Source organism: Epinephelus fuscoguttatus, linkage group LG15 (genome assembly GCF_011397635.1).
Source record: "Epinephelus fuscoguttatus linkage group LG15, E.fuscoguttatus.final_Chr_v1".
NCBI classification, from domain to species: Eukaryota; Metazoa; Chordata; class Actinopteri; order Perciformes; family Serranidae; genus Epinephelus; species Epinephelus fuscoguttatus.
The window spans coordinates 29,885,499-29,908,347 of record NC_064766.1 but is presented as its reverse complement, the minus strand read 5'-3'; the positions used below and the strand labels follow the sequence as shown (position 1 = coordinate 29,908,347).

Sequence of the window (22,849 nt, the reverse complement as noted above, 5' to 3'; positions counted from 1 at the left end):
AGCTGGGCCTTGTCAAAATAAATTAAAACCTATCTGTTTTATAGGTTTATTTATAGTATGATGGTTTGTTAGTATGCTGTGTTACATGTCCTGTCTGTCTATCACATTCTGCAGAGACAGGTGATACTCACTACTGGAAGCTCTCACTGAACTTGGGTGACCATGTGTTGTTCTTGGACTTGGTGGCAAATTTCCTCTTTTTGTCGCTGAGGTGAGGGCCGATGATGTAGACCTCCACGAAGGGCCTGAAGCCCTGCGCCTTCCATTTCAGGTCATTAGCAGCCACCACTGGAGGATGAACGCAGGTAACGTTAGAGAAGGAACACAGGAGAAGACAAGAAAACTGGGACGGTGGTGCAGCCTGTCCTGCTTTTCTTTTCTCTCTCTTTTTTTTTTTTTTTTTACCTTTGACACTGATCTTGTGTTCTCCATTAGGCTGGGGTAAAATGTCCACACCCATGACCACCTCGCCAACTGCATCCACTCCAGATGCTGTACAGACAAACACGGTAATTACTCATGTGAGTGTGAGCCCATTTGTCTTTGCATAGCTATAACCAGTGTGTCTGTTTTTGCAGTACACAATGTAGCACAGCAGAGATATATGACTTGCAGAATTGGGATGCATCAGCAGATTGTGAACTAAATTTAAACATGCAGAAACCACACACACACACACGCACAGGTTCTCTGTGATAATCAGATGAGCAGGACTTGGCTGGGTAGCGCAGCTTTTGTGCCAGCTCTATTGCTGAGCAAATGGCAAACTGTAACTCAGTAATAGCTGGTAATTTGTTCTTAACTCTTTATTCACACTGAAGGAAAAAGGGAAAAGGAGAAAATCTGTGCACGACTTGTTCTTTTATTCATTATGTCTTGCACATCCCTGCCTCTCCTCACTCTCACGTCACTGCGGTTTTTACGTTCAAGCTCTCACCTGCTCAGCTGATTTGGACTTTATCTTTCTGTGTGCACTCTACGTATGTAATAGACTTAATCTACAACAAATGAATCTATGCATAAGTCAGGTTTTTCTTATTCAGCTGATAAAAAGGAGTTCAATCTGGAAAGTAAAAGAAGAGGTAAAAAACAAGAAGAAGCAGAGCGCCAAGGGCTAACACTGCTCACTGTCTTGGGTTATCTTTGGTTGCTGACAGTTTGATCACACAGATGTCTGAGTACAAGTCTGAGCTGCTGCGGGTTGCCATGGGGGACATGCAGATTTTATGTAACAGTGCTGACACGTACGTTTCTCTGGCGGTGTGTCTTCGTTCGCTGTGCACCTGAGCCCTTTCCCTCCGTGGACTGAGAGCAGACAGGAGAAAAATTAAGCATTAGAGGATAGTACACAAAGTGTTCATTGGTAAAACAGGTGGAAAAGCATGTATGCATCTTGTTAAATACTGCAAATGAAAGTGTTATGGCTGATGATAAAGTAACAACACAACTGTGGTGTCCTTGAGCAAGACATTCCAATTTTCAGTTCATCAAAATCTGTCTGTGGGCATTAAAGTTATAGTCTGTATAACTAAAACCAGTATTTGCTGGTGTTCCTACTGTAATTCACTGAACCAAGGAATTTAACATTTTCTTCCAACATTGTCAGCAAGTTATTCCATTTAATCTCATAATCCCATTTTAATTCCGTAAGCCGCAGTTACAGTAAGAATAAGCAGTGGAGCTCTTTGAGAGTAACTGAAAGCATTTTTCTGTGAAATTGTTTGAACTGCCGTGTGACAGTGTGTGTGTGTGTGTGTGTGTTGTTGTCGTTTGAAGTCATACCCTGAGCGCCCTGCGAGAGGACAAACTTCCTGATGAGCTTGTCTGTGGCCTGGGTGTACAGAGACAAGGCGTAGCGCAGAGACTGCAGGTCTGGACTCTTTTCCAAGAATGTCTTCTTCAGGCCCACACCACCAGCATGGAAGTATTGCTGCGTAACAGATGTGACATGACACACGTATTTATAGATGGGTGGACGGCAAGCAGACAGGCAGAAAGACAGACAGAGGGCAGGACTCAGGGAGCTGAAGTGGGAAATGTACAACTGTGACAAAACTGTGTGCAACAACCTTGTCGGCCCTGGAGCTAAGGAGCAACAGCATGCTGAGTTTAGAGCTGGTTTGGCAACTAAAATACCTCTAAACCTGCACTTGTAACAATGAATTAAAAGAATTAAGGAAAATGTGTAAATTCAAGAAAATGATTAAAAACATTACATTTTACACATGTATTTGTGATTGACACTGAGAAACCACTGACATGACAGCGATACATGATGTGTCTTTACTTTATCTTTATTTTTTCAATGTAATTTATTGGACCAACACTAAGGTATGACTCACAATTATGATCTATCTTTGCTTTATTTATCTGCTTCTGATTTATGATGTTGTGTTTCTTCATTAAACAGTTTTGTCTTGTTTTGTTTTTTTTTTCATGCTAGTTTGGGTTACGTAAGGGTTTGTAAAGAACTGAGGGTAAAAAATTCAGTATATCATCCAAAAACATGAAAAAATGTCATAGTATAGTATGTCGTCCAAAAACATGAAAAAAAGTCACAGTATAACATGTTGTCAAAAATCATGAAAAAATGTCATAGTACAGCATGTTGTCCAAAATCATGAAAAAGTCATAGTATAGTATGTTGTCCAAAATCATGAAAAAAGTCATAGTATAGTATGTCGTCCAAAATCATGAAAAAAGTCATAGTATAGCATGTTGTCCAAAATCATGAAAAAAGTCATAGTATAGTATGTCGTCCAAAACCATGAAAAAAAGTCATAGTATAGCATGTTGTCCAAAATCATGAAAAAAGTCATAGTATAGTATGTCGTCCAAAATCATGAAAAAAGTCATAGTATAGCATGTTGTCCAAAATCATGAAAAAAGTCATAGTATAGTATGTCGTCCAAAATCATGAAAAAAAGTCATATTATAGCATGTCGTCCAAAATCATGAAAAAAGTCATAGTATAGTATGTCATCCAAAACCACGAAAAAATGTCATAGTATAGTATGTCATCCAAAATCATGAAAAAAGTCATAGTATAGTATGTCGTCCAAAACCACGAAAAAAAGTCATAGTATAGTATGTCGTCCAAAATCATGAAAAAAAGTCATAGTATAGTATGTCGTCCAAAACCATGAAAAAAAAGTCATAGTATAGTATGTTGTCCAAAACCATAAAAAAGTCATAGTATAGTATGTCGTCCAAAACCATAAAAAAGTCATAGTATAGTATGTTGTCCAAAACCATGAAAAAAGTCATAGTATAGTATGTCGTCCAAAACCATGAAAAAAAGTCATAGTATAGTATGTCGTCCAAAACCATGAAAAAAGTCATAGTATAGTATGTCGTCCAAAACCATGAAAAAAGTCATAGTATAGCATGTCGTCCAAAATCATGAAAAAAGTCATAGTATAGTATGTCGTCCAAAACCACGAAAAAAAGTCATAGTATAGTATGTCGTCCAAAACCATAAAAAAAAGTCATAGTATAGTATGTTGTCCAAAACCATGAAAAAAGTCATAGTATAGTATGTTGTCCAAAACCACGAAAAAATGTCATAGTATAGTATGTCATCCAAAATCATGAAAAAAGTCATAGTATAGTATGTCGTCCAAAATCATGAAAAAAGTCATAGTATAGTATGTCATTCAAAACCACGAAAAAATGTCATAGTATAGTATGTCGTCCAAAATCATGAAAAAAGTCATAGTATAGTATGTCGTCCAAAATCATGAAAAAAGTCATAGTATAGCATGTCGTCCAAAACCATGAAAAAAGTCATAGTATAGTATGTCGTCCAAAACCATGAAAAAAGTCATAGTATAGTATGTCGTCCAAAATCATGAAAAAAGTCATAGTATAGTATGTCGTCCAAAACCATGAAAAAAGTCATAGTATAGCATGTCGTCCAAAATCATGAAAAAAGTCATAGTATAGCATGTTGTCCAAAACCATGAAAAAAAGTCATAGTATAGTATGTCGTCCAAAACCATGAAAAAAAGTCATAGTATAGTATGTCGTCCAAAACCATCAAAAAAGTCATAGTATAGTATGTTGTCCAAAACCATGAAAAAAGTCATAGTATAGCATGTCGTCCAAAACCACAAAAAAATGTCATAGTATAGCATGTCATCCAAAATCATGAAAAAAGTCATAGTATAGTATGTCGTCCAAAATCATGAAAAAAGTCATAGTATAGCATGTCGTCCAAAACCACAAAAAAATGTCATAGTATAGCATGTCATCCAAAATCATGAAAAAAGTCATAGTATAGTATGTCGTCCAAAATCATGAAAAAAGTCATAGTATAGCATGTTGTCCAAAACCATGAAAAAATGTCACAGTATAGTATGTCGTCCAAAATCATGAAAAAAGTCATAGTATAGCATGTTGTCCAAAACCATGAAAAAATGTCATAGTATAGTATGTCATCCAAAATCATGAAAAAAAGTCATAGTATAGTATGTCGTCCAAAACCATCAAAAAAGTCATAGTATAGCATGTTGTCCAAAACCATGAAAAAAGTCATAGTATAGTATGTCGTCCAAAATCATCAAAAAATGTCATAGTATAGTATGTCGTCCAAAATCATCCAAAAAAGTCATAGTATAGTATGTCATCCAAAATCATCAAAAAATGGCATAGTATAGTATGTCGTCCAAAACCATCAAAAAATGTCATAGTATAGCATGTCGTCCAAAATCATCCAAAAAAGTCATAGTATAGCATGTCGTCCAAAATCATCAAAAAATGTCATAGTATAGTATGTCGTCCAAAATCATCAAAAAATGTCATAGTATAGTATGTCGTCCAAAATCATCAAAAAATGTCATAGTATAGTATGTCGTCCAAAATCATCCAAAAAAGTCATAGTATAGTATGTTGTCCAAAACCATCAAAAAATGTCATAGTATAGTATGTCGTCCAAAATCATGAAAAAAAGTCATAGTATAGTATGTCATCCTAAATCATCCAAAAAAGTCATAGTATAGTATGTCGTCCAAAATCATCCAAAAAAGTCATAGTATAGTATGTCATTCTAAATCATCCAAAAAAGTCATAGTATAGTATGTCGTCCAAAACCATCAAAAAATGTCATAGTATAGCATGTCGTCCAAAATCATCAAAAAATGTCATAGTATAGTATGTCGTCCAAAACCATCAAAAAATGTCATAGTATAGTATGTCGTCCAAAATCATCCAAAAAAGTCATAGTATAGTATGTCGTCCAAAATCATCAAAAAATGTCATAGTATAGTATGTCATCCTAAATCATCCAAAAAAGTCATAGTATAGTATGTCGTCCAAAATCATCAAAAAATGTCATAGTATAGTATGTCGTCCAAAATCATCCAAAAAAGTCATAGTATAGTATGTCGTCCAAAATCATCCAAAAAAGTCATAGTATAGTATGTCGTCCAAAATCATCCAAAAAAGTCATAGTATAGTATGTCGTCCAAAATAATACAAAAATGTCATAGTATAGTATGTCGTCCTAAATCATCCAAAAAAGTCATAGTATAGTATGTCGTCCAAAACCATCAAAAAATGTCATAGTATAGTATGTCGTCCAAAATCATCAAAAAATGTCATAGTATAGTATGTTGTCCAGAATCCTGAAACGTTCAGCAAACACAGACCAAACTAAAAGACTGTAAAAGTAAGATTTGAGGGCACAGATTTCCCTGCCAGCTGTTGTGTTCGTGTGACACACCATACTTTACCTTAATAGTGTCTAGTGCCAGCTCGATCACTGCACACTGTTTAGGACTCAGAGCTTTGGCCTCCTCTCGTCCCATGTGCTCCTGCAGGACAGATCAAACAAAGGAGTCAGTCTATACCACAGCTCCTGCTAAATCGCAGCCTGTATTTTGGATGCATTTTATGTTTTCATCACCTTGAGCTTAGAAAGCTGGCCCAACTCCTTAGCAGCGTTGAAGATCATCTGAGTGCCCTGTCATGGAGAGACGGACAGACAAGTGAGTGGACTGAGAGGAGAAACAAAAGGGGGTGTTTGGGAGATCTGCAGTTGAGTGAGAGGTGAGTTCAGGAGGTTTAGTGAGGATGGACAGCTGCAGATACAAGAGTTTGAAGAGTGAGGGGGAGAGTAACACTACACATTTTATACCTATCTGTATATCTTTTAAATAAACATTCCTGATAAACATCTTGGGAGAGAAAGAAGGTTTTAGTGCTTTGGTGTACAGTCAGTCAGTATTGCAGGGACTCAAGAGCAGATAATGTTGTCTCTGGTGCATCGTGCTGCCATTTAATGCACTGATATCCACAGAGAGGGAGAAAGAATTGTAAAAATCAAAAGCTACAGAAGGTGGTGTTCAAGTTCCTGTTAAAAATACAGAGTGTTTCATGCTGACAGGCTGTATACACACACACACACACACACACACACACACACACACACGCACGCATACTTACAATAACCTAAGAAAGGAAGGAAGGGAGAGAGAATGGGGTAATGGCAGGATAGATGGATTAATGTTCAATCAGAATGGACAGCAGCAATGAAAAGCACTAAAATTCAAAAGCAAAGAAGATGAAGAAAACAGAAGTGACTGTTTTTTATATATAACATACCGTCTGGTCAGTGAGTGTTGGAAGCACAATAGTTTTTTCCATTGTGTTCATCACCAGTTTCCACAGCTCCTTTAGCACTCTCTTCAGGACAGTCTTCTCACAGATCTTAGCAAACAGCGACAGGCTGTAACATGCAAACACAATCTCTCAACTGACTGATACAAAGTATGTCCTGACAATTCATAAAAAAAACATCATAGTATAATATGTCATAAATATTTTATTTAAAAAAGTCTTAATATATAGAATGTCATAAAAATGCAATAACAAAGTCATAGTATATGTCATAAAATTTTGATAACAAGGATTGTAAGTGATAAAAATGTATTAAAGTCATAGTATAGTATGTAAATTCTATTAAAAGAGTCATATTATGGTATGCAATAAAAATGTCATAAAAAGTCATATTATAGTATGTAATAAAAATGTAATTAAAAAAAGTCATCGTATAGTATGTCATAAAGGTTTTATTAAAAAGTCATATTATAGTATGTCAAAAAAATTTAATAAAAAAGTCATATTAAAGTATGTCATAAAAATTCAATTAAAAAAGTCATAGTATAGTATGTAAAAAAAAACTATTAAAAAATTCATATTATAGTTTGTCATAAAAATTTAATTAAAGAAAGTCATATTATAGTATGTCATAAAAATTCAATTAAAAAAATCATATTATAGAATGTCATAAAAAATTTAATTAAAAAAAGTCATTAAAGTATGTCATAAAATTTCAATTAAAAAAGTCATAGTATAGTATGTCAAAAAAATTATTAAAAAATTGATATTATAGTTTGTCATAAAAATTTAATTAAAAAGTCATATTAAAGTATGTCATAAAAAATTCAATTAAAAAAGTCATAGTATAGTATGTCATAAAAATTCAATTTTAAAAAGTCATATTATAGTATATCATAAAATTTAATTTAAAAAAGTCATAGTATAGTGTGTCATAAAAAAATAAATATAAAAAAATCATAGTAATTAAAGTATAGAATGTCGTGAATAAAAAAAGTCAGGGTGTAGTTTGTAATGAATATATAAATACAAAAGTCATAGTATAGTACGTCAAACAGATGTCATTAAAAAAGTCATAGAATAGTATGTCATAAAAATAAATATGAAAAAAATCATAGTAATCATAGTATAGTATGTCGTAAATAAAAAAGACGAGTGTTGCTGGTAATAAATACAAAAATAACATTGAATTATTCATACTCATACACGGTCAATTAATTCAATATAATAAATTCAAACTTGGGTCAGTTCTTAAATAGTACTGATGTTCCATATCCAGCTGTACGTACTTGCTGTCCAGGAAGTCCATGATGGGCTGCAGGACATTATCAGCCTCTTGAACCACACTGCCGTTGGCCGGGACGGTCTGACCTTTTACCTGAGCGAGGATGTCTCCCATTTGCCTCACGTTGTCCTCAATCTGGGGCTGGAAACTGCAGAACAACATGTAAACATCTTAAAATCAGCTGGAGGAACTGGTTCCAGCATCTCTAAGTTCAACAGGGCAAATCAAACAGACACACCCACCTGACAGCAAAGATACGGCTGAGGTCATCCATAACGCTGTTGAGTTTGTTCTGCAGCTCCTTGAGGAAGTCGCTTGCCTCCAAATTAAGCTGGAAGAAGACAATGGGATAACTTCAAGAGCAACGTTATAGTGGCACAGTCACAACAATAAACGGCATGTATGGAAACTCACATCTTTGCCTCCCATGGCCTCAAACATCTTCTCCAGCTGAACTCTGAGCTGCTGGATGTTATTGATGATGATACATGGCTGAGGGGAGAAGGAGAAAAAATCATTACACACACACTTCTCACTCCCGTTCCTCTGTCTGCTCCCAGCATTTTATTGTAATCAATCAAGGTTAGTCCTCCTAACTTTCTTTATTGCTTCTTTGGCGAAAAGCACTCTTGGTGATACGGGGCAGGAGAAGCAGGAGTTTTCAGTAATTACTACTCCTCTGGGGGCTCCTGGTCTCTCTGGGAGAGCAGCCCACTTTTCCCCAAGCCTAGACCACATTCAGCTAATTACACAGCCCTAATTCACTTTGAAACACTGCAACTTGGGCACGGCTGTTACGCTGAAGAGCAGTTTATTGTGCTAAAATTAATCAACCTGACCACATACACCAGAGCTCCTGATGGAGCTCAAATTAAACTATTAAATCAGTCACTGCTGTTTGTTCCGCTGACACAAATTTCCATCTGGTACATTGTTGTGCCAAACTGTTGACACACTGTTATGTCTTCTACATTAAAACATCTTGAACACCTACCACTTTCTCCTTCTTGACATGATTGGGAAAGTCCTTTGCAATGATGTCGGCGTAAGACAGCAGGACGTTGCCGATGGTCTGAGAGAAACAAACAGAATAATGTAATGAGTTCATACTTGTACTTTGGGTTTCTACTACAACATGTTTATGTGCTTTAATATTCAAAAAACACTTTAATTTCCTCATACTGTCTGTGCTGGAACACCTGTATTCACCCTCTGTCTGAAATGCTCCACTTTAGCCTCTTTTTCCACCAAACACTTTCAGTATGGTACCTTTGGAACCAACAGTAACCCTTCAGACATGGTACCTAGACCCTAGGGTTTCCACCACAAACAGTACCCTTAAATGTGGGCGGGGTTGTCGTCACTCACTGCTCCATCCATCACTCACTGTATTTCTTCCTTTATCAGTCTGCAACTCGTTTATCGTCCACAGAACGAGGCTGCACGCCGACATTTTCAGAACTACACAGAACAGGCTGCAGTGAGAGTCTCTCTCCATGAGATATTTAAAAATAGTGGGTTTGTGCATTTAGTCCTTCTCAGGCAAGCTCAGGGGTTTAGTGTTGGCAGAGCCCACAGGAACAACACTCCATGACACTTGTTTTTTTTTTTCTCTGAGTGAGGATTAGAATATATGCAGTTCACATAACCCGGCTGATACTAATATATATTTTTAAATACTTGAAGATGGATTCATGTTGTCAACTCATGCACTGAGTAACATTACAAGTTAACGATCCACCTTAAAAGTTGCCGACTACAGCGGCTGCAAGAGGCAGCAAAACATCCTTTCATTTCATATTTATAGTTTGCTAATATATGTGAAACTCTCCACAGTATGAACAGTGGTTACATGAGCCTCAAAACCAGCCACAGCTCAGCCCTGAGCAGAGTGACCGTCCTCTATTGACCAATCAGACTGCAGTGTTCACAGCTCCACCTTTTAGTACCAGATCTGTGTGCTAGGTACCCCAACAGAGGGGGGACCAAACATGGGGACGGTACGGAACAGTTCTGTTGGTACCATCCACAACTTTTCACAGTGGAAACAGAGAAAAAGCGTACCAAACTGAACTGTACCGTACTCCTCGGTGGAAACAGGGCTTAATACAAACACCTGCAATAGTGTGCCTGGGGCAGATGACCATATTAAGAAATCTGTCACAACGCCAGCTTGTCTCCAAAGTAGTAAAAACCAGGGCTTCCCACTCATTCATTTATTTGTGGTGGCCAGAAACAATACCAGTATTTGTTGCCAAATATTGATTTTCTATTTTTGGAGCCGAGCGTTCATCCCTTTGTCCTATCCTGCTGGCTGTCTCTTACACAGACGTTGATTCTGTGCTGTTACTACGTCCGCTGCTAGCTTAAAGGTAAGACAACTTTATCCCCTGATTCTGCGATTGAAGCTTTTTTCAAGAGCGGCGAAGCAAAATAACAGCGCAAAATTTCCACCTTGAACAGGCAGTGTAAAAGTGGCTATAGATTCTAATTCTATAGCCACTGAAAAAACACTGAAAATCATTAGTAAGAGTTTTCGGAACGGTCTGAAGCCTGTGGTTTTTGCTCACAGACTTTACTTTTACCTCATTATCTGAACGTTTAGCCAGGTTTAATATGAACCTCGGACACTGTAACATTACTTACATGACAGAATATAAGGAAAAGCATAAAAGGTCCCTTTTAAGAGCGACTACTCAGGTAAAGTGATTCTGTGAGAGCATTAAAAGCTGAAAGTCACCTTGGCGAATCTCTTCATATAGTTGCCAACGATCTGAGGGTCGGGACACTCCAGTTTGCGGATGATTTCAAAGCTCTGATTGAGCTGAGAGAACACGTCCACCACCGAGCAGGAGAACAAAGCGTGCTCTGATGTGACCTGGAACTGCAGAGGGAGAAGAAAGATGTAAGAAGTTGTCTTGTGGTGCTGATGCTGCAGCACGGTGATCTGAGCACGGCTAACACTGAAAACGAGGGATTGGATTCCCCCGAGGGCCACCCTGGGGAGAAGTTCACGGGGTGTTACACATCACGGACAAATGAAAACTGACCCCTCTTCAGCTGAGTGCAATCAAAAGATTTGTGAGGTGATTCCTCTGAAAGCACTTGGATGAGAGCGATGGAGGCGATCAGAGGGTTATGACGAGGAACAGGGCCCTCATTAACAGTCTGGCTATTAGTGAATAGTGTTATGGGATGTGACTAGGCCTGGGGACTGCTGTTTTTTCACTGACGCAGGAATGCAGAAGCTGCCTCTGGCGACAGTAATTGGACCCAAAGGAGTCCTGACATATGAGCCGGGAGAATCTTCAGCTGCTTTGTATCGACCTTCGTGCTGTATGGATATGTAGGTGCGAGTGAGGCTGAGTGTGGTATGTGTGTAAGTGTGTGTACATCGACTTGCGCTGTAGCATCTGCACTTCACCGCAGTGAAGTTTTTTTCCATTTGCCTTTGGTATTGAGTCATTATTGATTGCCTTGAGGCCTTCAACCCGCTCTTCTTAGCCTGGAATGTGCTGAGTCAGCAGAGATGGTGTGAAGTGCCTGAATTTGCATGAGAAATGCATGAATACATTTTTGGAGGGGTAAATGCTGCAGGTAGGAGCTCGCATTTTAGCTCTCAGACTGTAGTTTATTACCACCTCAGCAGAATTTGATTGTTGAAGTTTAGTCAAACTTTTATCTCACATGACCGTCTGTTTCTTTTCTTTCTTTCAAAAGTCTTTTCTCTACATTTGTCCTGCACACTCTGCTGTAGAGAGCTGACAGTGTTCGTTCAATGAATAGTTAGACATTTTGGGAAACATGCTTATTTCCTTACGTTCAGAGAGTTCGATAAAAAGATCACTCCTACTGTCATGTCTGTGCTACCTCTAGCAGTCTGTTACATTAGCTTAGCTTAGCACAGGGCCTTTCAGCAGACTCCTGGAAGTCACTGCACCTTCTCAAGAAATAGTCTGGCACATGTCCTTCAGTAAAACCAGTAAAACCAGTGTTGTTTTACATATTTTTGCACCTGAAGAGACGCAAGTGACAGACTGTGGTTTCTTTTGTGACAACACAAATATGGAGGACATCCCTATGTTCTTAGGGTTCTACTCCCCAAATGTATGTGGCACATAATGGAAATGTGACAAAGGGTCAGATGTTCCCCAGTTCTGCATATGTGTTTTCCCAGGATCCTGTGTTTCTCACCTCTATATAGCACATTATGGAAACCTGAAAAAGATGTTCACCAGCTCAGTATTCGAGCATGGGTTAGGTTAAGGGACTATAATCATGACTCCAAAGCCCAGTTCAGACCAACGATTTGCAATGAGAAGAAACTGTTTTAGAACATTGCAGAGAAAAGTTGCAGAGGTGTGAACTGGCCGGTCTGAGTGTTTTTTTGTAAACAGATAGTTCTCTTGACGTTGTGGCTTCTCGTCCACACACAAATGGAGAATTAGGTCCCTAAAATGTAAATTTATTAAAAGGCCTTCTAAGGTGCAGATTTTTTCAAAACTCTGGTCACTGTTTATCTGTGTAAACATTTAAAATGGAGCGTTTGGAAAACAATAATATCATCTCCTCAGTTTGTGCATGTCAATTGTTGCTTTTTGTATTGAATATACACTAGAAACAAAAACAACAATGGCGGACTATCAGTTTGCTAATGTTTTGTTAGCACTGCTTGGTCTAATGACTACTTTAAATCTAAACTCAATGTGGCTGCATGACTTCCTAGAGGAACACAGCTGTGGCAGCACCCAAAATTTTTGCTCCGCCTCAATGTGTGTGGTTGGGCAGGAATTGTACTGAGCCCAATACTGAACCGAAGAACAAAGGACCTGAGGAACTTGCGCCTTGTTTCCACTTACATATGTGACTGTAGATCTATAAATATACTGATGATGCTTCTAGTGTCCGACGCTAGGAAGTGCATTTCTTTACAGATGGACAGAAATCTGATAGAAACTACCTGTAGCCATGGGGGAGAGGCAAATTATTATTTTTCTCATGTTTTTTGCCATCCAGTTATTTAGAATATTCACTTGGAACATTATCGGGACAAAAACAGCATATACTGTGAAATATTTAATCAAAAAGACGTACGAGTCATAATGACAATTTGACTATGTAATGTATAACCATATTTTAGCAGAGTAACATTACTCAAGTTCTTTTTAATCAAACAAACTCACTTGACAGGCAACTGAATTGAAGGAATCAGCCTGTTAGCCAGTTAGCAGCCTGTTAGCTAAGCTAGCACACTGTCATACAGTCTCTCCGAAATCCACCATAAAAGTACTCTTATTATTCCAGACCGAAATATTACAGAGGGGAGGAGTTTCCTAGGCACATAGGATATCACAGAGATTACCATGGGAATGAATGGACTTCTGGTTGCCTTGTCTCTGGACACATACGTAAGCGGAAAAAGGCGTTAGGGCGCTAGGAACATAGAATCTTGGGAACAAAGAAACCTGGCATCATAGGACCTTGGGAACTCAGGATACGGGGAACATAGATAGATTAAGTTTGCAGATGAAATCAGTTACCCCGTCTTTTTTGTCCCTCTCCAGGGCTCCATGCAGAAAGTCTCTGGACACTTCTTCGTTCTCGTCCAACCACATGATGACGAATGGTTCAAACCAGCTGCAGAGCAAGGAACAAGCAACGATGAGTCTCTGTGCCACAGTGGTAGACGTCAGAGTTAAAAGCGTGGGTGCTGTAAAACACTTACGCTGGATATTCCGGTACGTGCTTCTGGAAGGTGGGCAGCTCCTTGCAGTACTCGTTGTAAAGCCATTTCACCTTGAAGTGCAAGTTCATATAATCTGCACTTTTACACAGGCGGTTCTTCTCGTGCTCTGAATATCAAAGAGAAACAAAGAATGAGGAAAGTCCCACTTCATCGCTCTTTCTCCAGACATGGTTCACACATTAAAAAGACCTCTTGACACAAACTAATGGCTCCCCTCTCCTCTCCAGCCCTGCCCCTTCCAAACAACACACAAACACCTACCCTCCATGGCGTATTTCATGTCCTGGGCAAACATATTCCACATGACCTCGGCGCTGATCTTGCCCACATTCAGTTCCTGGGGAAACCTACAAGAGGCAGTACTCAGGCTTAAATCCAGTTCCAGATGCATTAATGCAACTCTCTTATTTAACAAGATAACCCAGACTCATTTTTATGTAACTCCATCAGTGTTTCCTCTGGATATTTTTAGCTGCCACTGACAGAAAAATGCACCAGTGCGAAAAGCTACTGAAGGCTTCTTAAAGTAGCATGGGATCCAGATCCAAACTACCCCCTCCCATTAAGTGGCTGTTTGTACAGGAATGACTTGTCTGTACACACTCAGGCTGAAGGTTCACTGTCAGTTTACATTACAAGTATAAACACACACTACATACATTTTAATACAGAAACATGTCGAACAGTTGGATGCTTTTGTTTTTGTACAGTTTGCAGTTCTGTATTTGCTTTCCTTTCCATCTCAGGACTGACAGGACACACCTGTGGCTTCAAAACAAACAAAGGCTGTTTGTTTGAGTGTTTGGCGTGTTTACTTTAATGCTCAGACACTCCCCATCTCTATTCTTCACTTTGTTTTGTTTTCTTAAAACAACAAACCTATGCAGCTGTTACCTCATAAATCGTTTCTCATTTTAAAAGGATACTTTGAATTTTTTGAAGTGGGGTTGTATGAGGTTGTATATCCGTCGACATGCCCCCAGTTTGGAGAAGCAGGCAGGACTACTGAAACTGAAGCTAAGCAAAGTATTGCTGTCGACAGGGGCAGCAAAACAAATTTTTGCCACTTCCAAACATCAGTAACAGTTGCGCTAGTGTGCCCTCCATGTAAAATATTTTCACTGCTTTACCTTGCAGTCAGACAGCCCTTTCTGTCAGGGAACTGTAGCCATGATATCCACCTATGCTCTACTCAAAGCCAGACTCCATTGACAAAAACAGAAATTTTACCTTGCAGAGCACAACGCAGCTGCTGGTCTACCAATGCCTTGATCAGTTAGTTTGTTTGTGTTATCATATGACTTTGGTGAACCTGAACTTACCCTTTACACCAAAACCAAAACTTATACAATAACACCAACAAACTAACCAAAGAGGCAGTGGTAGACCAGCAGCTCCTGTGCTCTGCAAGGTAGAATTACTGTTTTTGACAAAGGAGTCTGGTGAAGACAGCATAGATGGAAATAACAGTACCGGTTCCCCATGTGAAAGGGCTGTTTGATGGCAAGATAAAGAAGTGAAAATATTCTCATTTAAACAAATATTGATGTTTTTAAGTGGCTAAAACACATTTCGCTGCCGCCCACATTCACATCAGTACACTGCTCATCTTCCTTACTCCTGCCTGCTTCTCCTAACTGGAGGCTTGCTGAGCACCACCAACTGTATGCAATACACTGATCATCAGGGCTGCCCCCTAGAGGTCAACCAAACGTTAGTCCACCAGAAAGGTCATTAGTCAGCAAGATTTCATTGGCTGTTTAGCCGCAGAAAAAACAAACGTGGAACTCTATTAGGAGCTGCACCATGTCAAAATAAATCCAAACCTATATGACTGGACCATGTGGGGATTTAATTTGAAAGGACAGACACAGGAAGTGTCCACGCTCAGCAGTCAGACAGGAGTCAGGTTAATTTCCAGGGCTGGTACCTGCAGTTATTCCACAGGCTAGTTAATAACATGTCGGGCAGGAAATCCAAAGTGTGGGATCATTTTGAGAAGGTGAAGGACGAACCCAAGGTGATATGTAAACTCATCTTCACTGGTCGACTACAAACATGACGTATCATCTGAAACATGGAAGTAGCTACATGCCCATTAGCCCACAGCGTCATTAACAGGCGGCTCGCTCAGTGTGTGACGTGCACTTATAGATAAAATATTGGCCTATATTAATGAAGGTTCATTAGTACGGTTTTGTATTTCTCTGTAATGTAGCACAGTGTTAACAATGTTACTGATACTATTCTTTCTCACACCTTCAACTCAAACCATTGTGTTGCCCCGCCCAAAATATATCATTTAATAATTGCATTAATATCATAAACATGCGGGCGACTAGTCGACTAATGGACGACTATTGGTCGACTAGGAGAATTCTTAGTCATGGGCAGCCCTACTGATTATGTATAACAACCTTATACAACCCTACTTCAAAAAAGTTTTTCCTAATCTAGTCTTGAAAGGTCCAACACTGCCTCTGCGTGCTAAATTTGAGGAATCAGGCAAATGTTACTAGCACAGACTCACTGATTAAGGCAGGGAGTGTAGGAGTTTTTGTCCTCCTCTATGATGGAGACGATGAGGGTGATGAGTTTGGACCAGAAGTCCAGGTTTTTGATGCTGGGACCCTGCTCATCTGGAGGGACTGCCTTGGACTGCAGACAGGAAGAGGTTAGAGATTAACACTGAAACAGCTGCATCTGTCGAGAAGAGCAGGAATACTGTGATGGCATCATTTGCTTCACACACACACTCGCACACACACTCACAGGGTCCGTCTGATATTCCCTGTTGTAGAGGTCATGGCAGTTGTTGAAGATGTACTCGTAGGTGGAGTTGAGACAAGCTTTCACGCAGTCTTTCACCACCTGGCTTGCCCTGGGGGGACTCTGCAGCTCCTGGACCTGAACACAAATGTTACAGAACATATGGTTGAAACCAGTTCACTTCAAAGAGCTGTCAGACACACGTAGTCGCAGCAGGTTATCTCAGAGGGGAATTATCCGTAAACCCACTGAGCTGCGCAAATCGCACCAGAAATACATTAACACGCTGACACATCCAAACAGAGTTTCATGATGATGGCTTCAGTTTGGATAGGGTAATGTTCAGCTGATCCTCAGTTTACGCCTCAGGCCTCTTTACAGAAAGTACTGGAAATTTGTGTCACGTTTGTTTTTGGAGTTAACTGCTAATGTGAACAGAAAAGAAAAGAAAAGAAAAGATCTATCTTTCAGTCATCCTCACCTTCATCCTGAAGAATGTGATGCTCGTCAAGAGATCGACTGTAGACTTGAGGTCTTGTAGTCTTTCGGGACTGCTAGCAGGGAAGTTATTCTGAGGGCATGTTCACAAACACAAAAGAGACGATTATAAACGGTACAAGTTAAAAATGTTCTCTTCCTTCAGGTAGTAAGATAAAGGAATTAAATATTTGCAGTGACATCAAGACATCATCATTTTCATCCCAAAACAGAGGCAATGAGTAAGACCCCAGGAAGACTAATAAATAAACATTCATGTACATGCACACACACAAATTGTGGCACTTAGACTCAAAGTGTTGAAAGAGAAGTGGTCAGTACCCGGTACATGGACAGGTCGATCCTCAGGGAGTTGTGCAGCTGATCCAGCAGTTTGACAAACCTCTCCTTCTAAACAGGAGAAGACACAAAAACGGTACAAACCACTCAGAAAACCTCACCACCGCCGACAGATTATTTGTTACCATTTAGCTACACAAACCCCAGGCTGGATCTGATAAGGCTCAGCTGATTGGACGTTTGGAGAAGTGGGAGGGGCCTCATTTAACTGACTTTTACCTACAGCCCAGGGGACCACAGGCTAGTCTTTTCTAATGACTATTAAAAGTAATGTAGTAAACAGGGTTCCTACAGCTTAAGGCAAGTTAAATGTAAGACTTTTAAAAACTTTTTTACTGCCACTCAACATGAAAATTACAATAACCAAAAACTTGAATCGACATCAATTACTTAAGTAAGGGGGAATGTTTACTGTAGCATAAAACATGATTTCTATGTCTCGTGGCGGAGAGGAGGATAGAGCAGTACTGGGAAATACCAGTCTGCACATGGGACTCACTGCTTGGATTCCTGCTGTGAGTTCTAAAAACATTTTGAATAAAATACACTGAGGCTTGTATGTGTTATCTTTTATCAGTTTCAGTCACAAAATCTTCATTAAATAGCCAATTTTTGATGAATCTGCACTTCCCCATGTCGTGCAGGGTACAGTGGGTGTTTCTCAAACTCAAAGAAGGATCCTTAAATGGCTGAATTTTAAAGATGGTACGTCATCAAATCTCGTCTGAGGACTGTTCCAAATAAAGGATCCCTCAAATTCTACCGAGGACTGAGTTCCTCATTCAGAGAATTTTCAAGGATGCATGTGTGAATCCTCAGCGGGAATAACTTGCACATGATTTGCTGGAAGTGAGGGCGTGGCCTCTTCAATGAAACGTGCATCAGCAGAGCTTGGCAGGATTTAGATAGATGTGTCATTTATTTGGATTAGTATCTCCAGGAGTTTTATCATACAAGCATGAAAAATACTGACAGAAACCACATAATTTAACTTTCAAATGTGTCGACTGCCAAATAATGAGATTTTTAAGATACCATGATTTCGATAAAACAAACGTTTTTAATCATTTACAGCACTGATGGAGCGCTAAGTGCCACAAAGGTTTCATTGAGCCTACTTGTTTGTTTTTTTAAGTATAATCCAGAAATATATTCTCCCTAAAAGTCACGTGACTCTGAAAACACTGCTTACATTTGTTCAAATTGTACAACAACATCAGAGAGTGCCAAAATGGTCACAGTACCCTGAAACCCCCTCAGTCTGCTGAGGGTTAATGACATACACCCGGGGACACTCGTTAGAATTTTCCAATGTGTGTTCACTAAATGCTAAGGAGGACTCTTGCCTCTGTAGGATCCTTCCAAGGAAGAGTCCTTAACTTTGAGAAACACCAGATGACAACTAGAAAGTGGATCCTCCACTCTAAGCATTTCCCTAAGTGTTGTTGGTTCAGCTATCTCAATATGCGTAATGTAAGAGACGTTTGGCAAATTATCTGTGAAAAACAGGTGTTACCAATTATTTTGAGATTTTACAATGCAACATCAGAAAAAAAAAAAAAATTCATAAAATCCTACTTTCCCTGTCTTTCCGTGTCTCCGTGTATTTTTTAAGACTTTTGAAAGACTGATTTGAGTTCAAAGACTTTTTAAGACTTGCAGAGACTCTTGTATAACATGTTTCACTTTGAATATAAGGCCTCATGTAGTATACAGTCACATATATACGAGGGAGGGACCAAATATTAGTCAGGGACTCACGCCAAAATTTGATGCAGCAAATCTGTCCGAGGCAGAAACATTGTTGGAGGACTGGGTGGTGTGGGCGTAGTAAGCGTTGATGTTGGCAAGCAGGGTGCTCATCACAGCTGGCACTCCTGGGCACATGTACTTTGATGACAAGCAGGCGAAGTGGCTGTGGGGTGGGAAGTGGCAAAAAGAACATTTAGTGCATTTATTACTCTTCGTACCCACATACTGGAAGGAAAACATAAACTATATGTATCCAACTGTCTTATCTAACCATGTAACAGTGAGTGGAATAAAATCAAAAACTTATAACATACGACTTATATAACTTTAACGGTTGAAGCTGAAATAGACAAGTCTTTTTTTATTTAACTAAAGTAACTGTGGAAAACGAAATGCAGCATGCCCTGTGATGTTGGTAGCTGCCTCACTCTGAGTAAAATGGAAAGCAATCTGGTTGTCTTTCCAATAGTGGCGCCAACAATAATACCACTCAGAAACACTAAGGGGGAAAAATTGAAAAGCTGTCCGTTTCCACTTTAAACATTGACAGTAATGGTGGAGGGACTGACGTCATGGCCTGGTAGATGGACTCCACTCCGTATCTCATGGCGAACTCGTCCACTATCTCCTGAGCCGTCTCCTCGAAATACACCTTCCAGGCATCGTCCCCTTTGGCATCAGGGATCTTTACGACGCCGCCGTTCTGCTCCTCGGTGGTGTACTGGAACAGATGCTGAACAAAGACAAAGGACAGGTAAGTGACAAGAAAAAAAAAATGTAAAAAAAAAAGATTACATCAAACCAGCCAGATAAAAAGGCGAGGCTGTACAGATCAGGTTAAGAGGGATCAGATCTACTGTAAGTATTAATGCTTGGTGAGCCAGGAGCCTTGATGACATCAAGGAGCTGTATGCAGCATTCGGAGCATCTTCTTGCTGTAGCTCTGGTTGAGGGTGAGAGGCTGTCAGCAAATAGTTTGTTGGTCTCAGGGAAACAGATCTGTGTGGGCACATGAGACCCTAAAAAAGAGGGTGGATCACAGGAAGTACCACCAGTTGGTTCAGGAGCTTCACCTCCATGATGGCAGTTTCCAGGCATATTTCAGGATGACTCAGGGGCAGTTTGACAACCTTCTGTCTATCATTGGGCCGCATAGCTCTGGGTATCCAGCAACCACTACCACCAGTTTCTCCTCCATTGTTTACCAACTGTAAACTTGTTGTCGTGACCACCACAGAGGGCCCGCCTCTCAAACCATCCAATTGGACAATGGGAAAAAAAGATGACAAAAAAGGAGACGACATGCGGCACTTTTCCTATCATGTACACACACAAATCTCTGTTTCCCCGTGCCCAACAATCTATTTGCTTTGTGTAGGACTAAATTTGGAAATTTGCGTTTTTTGCTAAATCTGGTGGAACCATGTTTTCATTTCTTGTAAATTAATAATGTAATTGTCCTCTTATAAATCAAATAAACCAAACTTAACGAAACTCTGAGTTGAATATTTTTTAACTTGAGGAGTTCAGAGCGCTCCGACAAAAATGCCAGGCGCCTAGAGCGCAGCAGTGTGAGCTAAAAGCTTCACTCTTATTAAAAGCAATTGCTGCTAAAACGCTTTCTGTGTGATCGGTGTCTTACTCTAGTATAATTTTACATTGCTCACATGTCAGTGCACTTTATTTTTTATGTACGGCAAATTTCCAGCACGGAGCTTTTATTTTGAAGTGCTGTTTTCTGTTGTAGACTGAGCGACTAATGGACAGCTACAGCACAACACTGGAAACATTATCAAAGTGAAAATGCGTCTAAATCCAGCTTGATGAGTTTTAAGTCCTTCAGTAATTTTAGGATAGTGACTCATCCCCTTCTTACAACCCTGCTGTTTAACAGGATTATATATGAAACTGTGAAATAGTCTATAGGACTTTATGAGGAGCTGATATATGACACTGTCCCATATCCAGCAGGTCCATATTGACCTACATTGGTACATATGCCTCAATAATTCCAGACAGTTACTAATGAAGTCAACTGTTACACCGTTACAACAAACCTCATGTTTTATTATTTTGAAAAGGAGCGCACATTTCCCAGGGTGTGAAGGCAGAAACAGAAAATTCACAAGGTGATTGATTGTGTTAATGTGAAACTCAGAATGAAATTGACTGGGGCTAATTAACTCAGAAGGTTGCTCCTGCATAATTAATGCTTTATTTCAAGTGCAAATAATCACAACAACGTTTGGAAGGTTTCCACCAGGTGTCCGCTCACACTGACCTCATGTAGACAGGTGTACTGGACATGGTACGGAGCGACCGTCTCCTCTCCTTTGATCTCCACACTTATGTGCATCCGGATGGCCCCCGACACGGCGGACTTATCGGTTCTCTTGTCTGTTGAATGAAAGAAAGATACACATGCTTCCTTAGTTGGCTGAAATCTGTTCAATCTACAAGAGACAAGCACTTCAATTATCTGTTTCTTGTTCTGTTATCTCTGTGGCGGCTTCCTGCTCCTCTCATCCGTCTCTAATTCTCCACCGTCTTGTCTCTTATCTTGAAAACTCACCCAGGTTGTACCACACGTCCATCTCCCCGCTCAGAGTCCGGACTTCGATGATGGTTTGGCCCAGGAAGTCATCGCTCTCACGTTTGAACCTCTGTTTCACGCGGGACTTGATGTCGTCATCCTCGTCCCACACGCGGACCTTGATGCGGTCGGAGGAGTTGTGGCATTCACTGGATGAGGCAGAGACAGAAAGTGTTGGCAAACCAAAGAAGTCCACAGCTGTGATGCAGAGGAGCAAATCATGATGGTGGAGGAAACGAGGGAAAATACACTATTTTCTAAGTACTGCGTGGTTCTCTGGTGATCCAAAAGACATGATAAAGTGTCTTAAATTAATTTTCTGAGATAAAACCTTAAATCAGGGCAATACACTGTCCATACAGTGACATAAAATGACATAACCAGGATGACCACAGGTATCAGACAGATAAATTGAATGTTTTTTAAGACCCTTTTAACCAAATTTAGGACAGATTTTTGGACAAATCATACCTTACTTATCTAAGCATTGCAGGTAAGTAGTGTATAGCATGTGTGGTGTTGTGCAGAGGGAGGTGTTATGTAGGAATATATGGCTATATTTTGCCAAAAGGTAAGTGCAAGTGTGAAATAAAATGACAGCATTATAGTTTTTAAAGGTTTGTAACATTGGAAATATGGACTTTTACATAAATAAAGCTACACTCATTTTCATGAGAATAAATTAGAAGATGTATAAATGAAATTAGATAAACATGTTTTCTTCACTATTTCAAATTTAAAGTGTCAGTGTGTAAAATGGGTTGAAAACAGTGACATCAGTGGTCAAATTCTAGATTGCAGGGCTCACTCGCTCACCTCTTCCGTCGGGTAAATGACGGTGGCCTCGTAGGGACAAAAGCCTTGCACACGAGTTTTTCAGGAGTAGGTCTATCTAGCGACGAGGTGAATATTTATTTAGAAATCTAAGCCATGTTACAATATTGTAATGAATCCCTCACGTGCAGGAGACCAGAGGAGCGTTCGGGAAAAAGGACAGTTTATTTGAGCACTCCAAAAACTCCAGTAACACTCCAGGGGGTAAAAGACTCTGTCCCAAACTCTGACTCTTCTGGCATAACAGACACACTCCATACACACATTCTCGTTTACCATACTGAGTGGGGACCCCCCTCCCCTCTGTGTTCCACCAATCTCCAGCCCGCACACTGACTGACAGCGTAGCCGGTAAACAGAGCTCAGCTGTTTATTTAGCCCAGCAATATCTCCGGACTATAGTAGCTGCAATGGA

At 39.7% G+C, this 22,849-nt stretch overlaps 1 protein-coding gene across 1 annotated transcript in view; it reads right to left on the bottom strand.

The window, feature by feature from the left end:
• LOC125902702 (protein unc-13 homolog A-like) overlaps window positions 1-22,849 on the bottom strand; it is a 61,996-nt gene that overhangs the window by 6,592 nt on the left and 32,555 nt on the right. The window contains exons 19-41 of the mRNA XM_049599241.1: window positions 21,580-21,749; window positions 21,289-21,404; window positions 19,577-19,740; window positions 19,017-19,170; window positions 17,238-17,306; window positions 16,900-16,989; window positions 16,422-16,556; window positions 16,180-16,307; window positions 13,911-13,996; window positions 13,629-13,755; window positions 13,444-13,540; window positions 10,644-10,787; window positions 8,898-8,975; window positions 8,318-8,395; window positions 8,146-8,234; window positions 7,908-8,051; window positions 6,604-6,727; window positions 5,906-5,962; window positions 5,733-5,813; window positions 1,783-1,930; window positions 1,249-1,305; window positions 406-492; window positions 132-288 (exon numbers count right to left, since the gene is read on the bottom strand). Coding sequence (XP_049455198.1) covers window positions 132-288; window positions 406-492; window positions 1,249-1,305; window positions 1,783-1,930; window positions 5,733-5,813; window positions 5,906-5,962; window positions 6,604-6,727; window positions 7,908-8,051; window positions 8,146-8,234; window positions 8,318-8,395; window positions 8,898-8,975; window positions 10,644-10,787; window positions 13,444-13,540; window positions 13,629-13,755; window positions 13,911-13,996; window positions 16,180-16,307; window positions 16,422-16,556; window positions 16,900-16,989; window positions 17,238-17,306; window positions 19,017-19,170; window positions 19,577-19,740; window positions 21,289-21,404; window positions 21,580-21,749 — 2,580 coding nt within the window. The remainder of the gene's footprint in view (window positions 1-131; window positions 289-405; window positions 493-1,248; window positions 1,306-1,782; window positions 1,931-5,732; window positions 5,814-5,905; window positions 5,963-6,603; window positions 6,728-7,907; window positions 8,052-8,145; window positions 8,235-8,317; window positions 8,396-8,897; window positions 8,976-10,643; window positions 10,788-13,443; window positions 13,541-13,628; window positions 13,756-13,910; window positions 13,997-16,179; window positions 16,308-16,421; window positions 16,557-16,899; window positions 16,990-17,237; window positions 17,307-19,016; window positions 19,171-19,576; window positions 19,741-21,288; window positions 21,405-21,579; window positions 21,750-22,849) is intronic.